Below are 6,347 nucleotides of genomic sequence, written 5' to 3'. Positions count from 1 at the left end.
GCCCGTTGCCATCTATAAGGATGACAAAGGATTTTCATTGGAATTTTTACAACCAGTAAGAATTGCTACAACTACTTCCATAGGGATGGTTGGGTTGAGCAATTCTAATTAAATATTCAAAAAAATAAACATTGTATTTTTTTTTAATTATTACATTAAACTATTGTATTTTTTTTAAATTAAAAATTACCGGACATATAATTACTATATTTTTAATTTTTAGGCAGGACTTTGGTTTGAATTTTCTATGAATTTTTTGAGAAAGTTAAACTATTATTTTTGGTTTATGTAAAATTTTTTAATCACGATATGTAACTATTTTATTTAATAAAATTAAAATTATGTATAATTACTATATATTTTTTATATTTCAATTTTTTTTATCATCTATTGAATATTTTCCTAATTGTATAATTTATATTATATTTTCTTATAATTTATGTAAATTTTTTAAATCACAATATTCAATTAGTTTTTTTGAAAATAAAAATTACCTGTAATTACTATACTTTTATTTTCGTGCATTATTTATATTTCAAAATTTTTATTTTATTCTTATATATTTTCTTAATTTTATAAGTTATATTACATTTTCCTACATTTAAATAATGTAATATATTATTAACTCATTTTTCTATGAAATTTTTTATGATCTTAAAATAATAATTTAGGTTTTTGTAAATTTTAGCTTTATGCAAACTTTTTATTAAACATATCAAAATATTATATTTTAATATAAAAAATAAAATTTAATAAACTATACACTTAATCTTCGAACAAAATCTATGATTTTTCTAATTTTTTATTTTTTAAACATTTGATGTTTCATCAACAACATTTTAAAATATTTTGTTAATAATACACGTTATGTTAATAATATTATTTTCTAATTTTGTTATGTACCTGTTAACTTTATTTCTCTCTTACACTCTTTACAATTAATGTCAAATTAAATTTCTAAAATAATCTATATATTATTTCCAGGTTAGCTATAACCTGCTCAAGTATTCAAATAATTAAATAACATATAACACTAAAAATTCATACAAAACTATATCCCTAAATATTAATAATATTACAAAAACCTACTTCATATCATAACACATGCATGCATGCATACTTACAAAAATAATTTTATCAACTTTCTCTAATAATAAAAACATTTAACACTCAAATATTTCAATATGTTACAAGTAAATAGATGATCTAACTAACAAAATACATATCTTAAATTTTTAAGAATAAAAAATCGGCACAAACAATTTTTCCAAACTTCACTGTGCTATTCAATCTAAGAACCACCTAAATCTTTTTTCCTTCCACGACTGCAGCTCCTCTTGTTGTTGCTGGTCTACCAAGCAGAAACTGTCCCTCAGCTCCACTAATTTTACACCAACAAAAGAGAAAATGAGAAGAAGAGAGCGATGATCAACACTGAAGAAGAAGAGAGATATGAGTTCGGCTTCGTGTGCGGGATAAACTGAGGGTGTGTATATAGAACTCTGAACGCCAATAATATTAGTGTCCCACGTCCCATCCCTCTCTGCAAGGATTCGCTGTGTGGAGTGACTTGAGCTCTGCACGCCATTGATAATGGCATTCCAACACCTGCACGCCATTTATAATGGCGTCCCAATAGCATCCCATGGACTGTCCCATCCCTCTTTGTAAGATTCGTTGTGTGGAGTGACTTAAGCTCTGCACGCCATTTATAATGGCGTCCGCTTCGCTTGATGTGACTACCTGCAGAGACTCGGAGCTGCTGCACTTCGGACGCTTGTATGAATAGCGTCCCACCTCAGGACGTTGGTTTGAATGGCGTCCTGTCTCTGGACGCTATTTTGAATGGTGTCCCGTCTGTCCAGCCATCCACGTCACCACTTCTCACCCCGTTTCAGTAAATTCTGTAATCTATAGCCTGTCTTGATAAAATTTATGCCTTCATTATCCTAGTGCGGTAAATTCCCCCATTATATATATATTTTTTTGAAAGATGAAAAAGAAAAGTGAAAAAGACAAGAAAATTATAAAAAAGTTAATAATAAAATAATAGGCTTTGATATATATTATATTAACCACAATTAAATATTCTCTTAATGGAATTAACATATCACAGTACTGTAATATTGGTGGTGCAGAAAAGATAAGGGACCACAGTAATGGAAACATCGTTGTTGACTCATGCCATAGATACAAGGTATATATTTATTTGACTTTAAATTAAAATTTTATAATTATGAAAACAACAACCACTAAGGCTTTAGGGATATGTTCCCTCTTTTTAAGTTATGCACTAGCTACTTGCCACTTTTCTAAAAGTAATTGATTTTGTGTTCAGGAAGATGTGGCTATAATGAAGGGCCTAGGTTTTGATGCTTACAGATTTTCCATTTCATGGTCTAGACTGTTTCCGCGTAAGTATTCATCATTCTAGCTTTAGAGAGAGAGCTAGTGTCCTTATTCTTTCTAAAGATTCTCACCTTCCATTAATTTTAATGAAATTTTCCATTTCGTGGTCTCTCTCTCTCTCTCTCTCTCTCTCTCTCTCTCTCTCTCTTTAAATTCTACATATTAATTTTAGGTGGCCATCTTAGTGGAGGCATAAATACAAAAGGAATTCATTACTACAACAATCTCATCAATGAACTCTTAGCTAATGGTCAGTTTCTATCCCTTTCTCCCTACCGTCTTTTCTTTATGTTTTCCCTCTCATTTAGGACATTTTTTGTGCACATCCATATAGACTATAGAGTAGTTGGCGGGTAACATTCTATACAATAGATATTAATACATATAATAATAGACCTTGATGTAACATTAATTATTTATTACTATATCATGAAGGAATCCAACCTTTTGTGACGTTATTCCACTGGGATCTTCCTCAAGCTCTTGAAGATGAATATGGTGGTCTTTTAAGCTCCAAAATTGTGTAAGTAACTGATGGGAAATCATATGCATTCAACATATATATCCTTAATTAATTAATTGTTCAATTATTCCATGTATAGGGATGATTTTCGTGATTATGCGGAGTTATGCTTTAAAACCTTTGGTGATAGAGAGAAGCACTGGATAACTTTGAATGAGCCATTAACTGTTGCTGATGATGCTTATGCAACTGGTAAAAAAGCACCTGGGAGATGTTCCGACTGGCTCCCTTATAACGGCACTGGTGGCGATTCTAGTACTGAGCCATATATAGTAGCTCATCATCAACTTCTTGCTCATGCAGCTGCAGTTCAAGTGTACAAGGACAAGTACCAGGTTCATTTAATCATGCATTTTCTTTTCTTTATTCCCTATTTATTAGAATTTTTTCATTATTTCTTCTTATTATTTTCTTTTCTTTATGCATGTAGATGTCTCAAATGGGTCAAATCGGAATTACTCTAAATTGTCAATGGATTTTACCCTTGACTAACTCAAGTAGAGACTTTAGTGCAGCATCCCGAGCCATTTCTTTCCAATATGATTGGTATATATAAATTTTGCGCTCCTTTTTTCAGTACTTACAGTCAGGAGTATGCTCGAACTAGATTACTGGCATCGAAATTAAATCCCCTTCTTCTAAATGTATGAATTTTGAAGGTTTACGGAACCACTGAAGTCTGGTACGTATCCAGCTGATATGGTTGCTCATGTGGGGAAACGATTGCCTAACTTTTCTAAGGAGGAATCGTTAATGGTGAAAGGATCTTTTGATTTCATTGGACTAAAGTATTATACTTCAAAATATGGTTTTGATGTTCCTTGCAAAACTGAATACTTAAGCTACACCACTGACTCTTGTGCTCAGTCTAAAGGTAAGAAACTTCTTCATTCACGCTTTTATTTTTCTTTCCATTGTTAACAAATTTTCTGCCTTGTTCATTTCTGATACAAAGTAATTTGATGCATCAGCCGAGCGAAATGGGATTCCCATTGGTCCTGCGGTATGATTTAATGCACATATAAAACATTACAGCATGTAGATTCAAGTTGTATATTTCATGGGTTGTGGTTTCTCATACTATAAATGAATTTGCAGACAGGATCAGATTGGCTTTATGTGTATCCAAGAGGAATTCTAGATCTTTTGCTCTACACCAAAAACAAGTTTAATGATCCAATCATTTACATTACTGAGAATGGTACGATATCAAGATCAATCAGCTACAATAATAGGATGTTTTATTATTATCATCATTATTGTTTGGTTCATTTAGCTTTGATTGCAATTGAATTCGAAACTTCATGATTCTCGAGACGACTTTAGTACCATTAAGTTATATTAAATGCTTATTTTAAGAGGAAAAATGTGTTTTTGCTTTTACACTCACAAGTTATAATTTATAATTCTTTTTTTCAGGAGTTAGTGAGCTTGATACTGATTGGATAATTGTAGAGGATGACTATAGAATTCGTTACTTCAATGATCATCTTTCATTCGTCCAGAAAGCAATTGAGTGATACACAATTTTATTTATTTATTTTTTTCCCAGTGACATAAATGTATAATTGGTGTAATGACTCATGAGGATAAAATTAATGATTTGAACAGGAGTGGCGTGAAAATAAAGGGATACTTTGGATGTTGAATACCATACCAAACTTGAGCAATGATCAATATCATCTTCTTTATGACAGCAAATTCTACCACATTTACTAAGCTTCTCCAAAGCATCTCCAAAAAATATTCAAAAGCCATAAAAGCAAGCTTCTCCATTTCTCTCCAACACCTTCCATTTCAAATAAAGATCAAGGTAATCAAGTTGTAGTTCCCATAGGTTATTGTTCAACGCTTTTCGAACCCTATCCGAAGACAAATCACTGCACAATAGCTTGGGCGTGACCAAGAGATCCTTCCTCTCAATCCCTGAATGTATGGTTGCCTTGAGCGCATGTCTGACGTCTTCTTGGACTCCACTGTATCTCTATGCCTTTAACCAGCCTGACTGAATCTTTGGCTTTAGAAACAGACTTCCAAATACCCAAACCAACAGTGGGGATGGTGTGGCCACTCAATAGCCTAAATGAATCAATCTTTTGACCAGAGCATGATTAACCTTTTAATATATATCTATCTACACACACACACACTTTGTTCTATCCTATTATTCTCATAAAAAAAGAGCATGATTAATTCAAGTTTAAATAAGGATTACTCCCTCTTTAGCTTATCAAGAGAACATAATAGCTTCCCCTTCTATTTCGAGGGAAATGTCAAGTGTGCGTAGGACAGATGTTCCAAACGCAATAAAGTTTAGCAATTTTTTTTTTTCAATAGGCCTATTTTATTGGTTTTCACCTTTAAATTCTTATTATATTTTCCTTGTTTTGATACTTTCTTTCCTTTACAGTAGAAACCCAATATCGTAAGCATCAAATAAATTACACGAATTAATTAGAGAAAGAAGAAAACCCAACAAACGCGATATTTAATTACAGCAAACATGAAACCCAGGAAACACATCAAACATGATCAGAGTTTTCTCATTCTAAGTTTGATATGACATGTTAGCATAATTACAGCAATTAGCATGATTATAAGAGATTTATATAGCATAATTACAACAATTAGTATGATTATAGGAGATTTGTGTATCATAATTACAACAATTATTATTTTTGTCTAAATTAGCTCATATTCTCATGTATAAATAGATGTAATATCTCTGTAAATAAGACACAGATAAATACACAATTCTTTTCTTCATTATTTGTATTCTTTCTTCTAACATGACCAAAGACAAAAATTACCCAGTAAAAACCCATTAAACATGATTGACGTTTTCTCATTTTTCACAAACTCAGCGACATGAAATTTTAAAATACCCAACAAGAAAAATCCTTCTAACAAATCCTCAATATTAAACAATGGAGAATGGAATCAAAGTATTATTCCTAAAATATTTACCTATTGAGTGCTGAATTGAAAACCAAGGAACTTGAGAACGACGGTTGGGCTCATGCACGATCGGGAACGGTGACTTGTGATGGCAACAGCACTAGTGAGGTCGTCAGATATGGCAAGAGGCAACAGCTCCTTACTGCCTGCCGAGAGGAGAGGAAGATGTGTGTTGAGGGGAATAAAATAAAATGTAGCCGTGAAGATTTGTGATTTTAAGTTTTAAAATCCTAAGTTTCCGATATATTTCCAATGAATTGATCCGTTGGAAATTCCGTTCGATTAATCTGTTGCTATTCCTATGAATTTATACCCGTCACTAAACCATTTGCAAGTCTATCGCTGATTGAAATTTTTCTAATGGATTAAATCCGTCACAAATTCCATCTCTGAAAGCCACTATTTTTTTGTAGTGTTGGATGAACACTTTGCCTCTTGGGGCACTTTGGAACCATCA

At 32.1% G+C, this 6,347-nt stretch overlaps 1 protein-coding gene across 1 annotated transcript; it reads left to right on the top strand.

Moving 5' to 3' along the window:
* The first annotated feature begins 2,303 nt into the window (after positions 1-2,303).
* LOC110664443 (beta-glucosidase 16-like) lies at positions 2,304-5,507 on the top strand. Its single transcript, XM_021824121.2, has 10 exons — positions 2,304-2,414; positions 2,582-2,659; positions 2,845-2,932; positions 3,012-3,267; positions 3,363-3,478; positions 3,592-3,806; positions 3,904-3,935; positions 4,031-4,133; positions 4,352-4,448; positions 4,544-5,507. Exons 1-10 carry the CDS (start codon positions 2,354-2,356, stop codon positions 4,578-4,580), a joined length of 1,083 nt encoding a protein of 360 aa, XP_021679813.2. The 5' UTR covers positions 2,304-2,353; the 3' UTR covers positions 4,581-5,507.
* The last annotated feature ends 840 nt before the right edge of the window (positions 5,508-6,347 follow it).

This window comes from Hevea brasiliensis, chromosome 3 (assembly GCF_030052815.1).
Source record: "Hevea brasiliensis isolate MT/VB/25A 57/8 chromosome 3, ASM3005281v1, whole genome shotgun sequence".
Classification (NCBI taxonomy): Eukaryota; Viridiplantae; Streptophyta; class Magnoliopsida; order Malpighiales; family Euphorbiaceae; genus Hevea; species Hevea brasiliensis.
Note: the sequence above shows the minus strand (reverse complement) of the source record. Positions and strands in the feature narration are given on the sequence as shown.

Excerpts from the sequence above, each read along its gene's own strand:
- LOC110664443 (XM_021824121.2), top strand. The coding sequence starts at position 2,354 with ATGAAGGGCCTAGGTTTTGATGCTTACAGATTTTCCATTTCATGGTCT. Across the intron at positions 3,268-3,362 it reads TGTACAAGGACAAGTACCAG|ATGTCTCAAATGGGTCAAAT; the intron begins GTTCATTTAATC and ends TTATGCATGTAG. Across the intron at positions 3,479-3,591 it reads ATTTCTTTCCAATATGATTG|GTTTACGGAACCACTGAAGT; the intron begins GTATATATAAAT and ends TGAATTTTGAAG.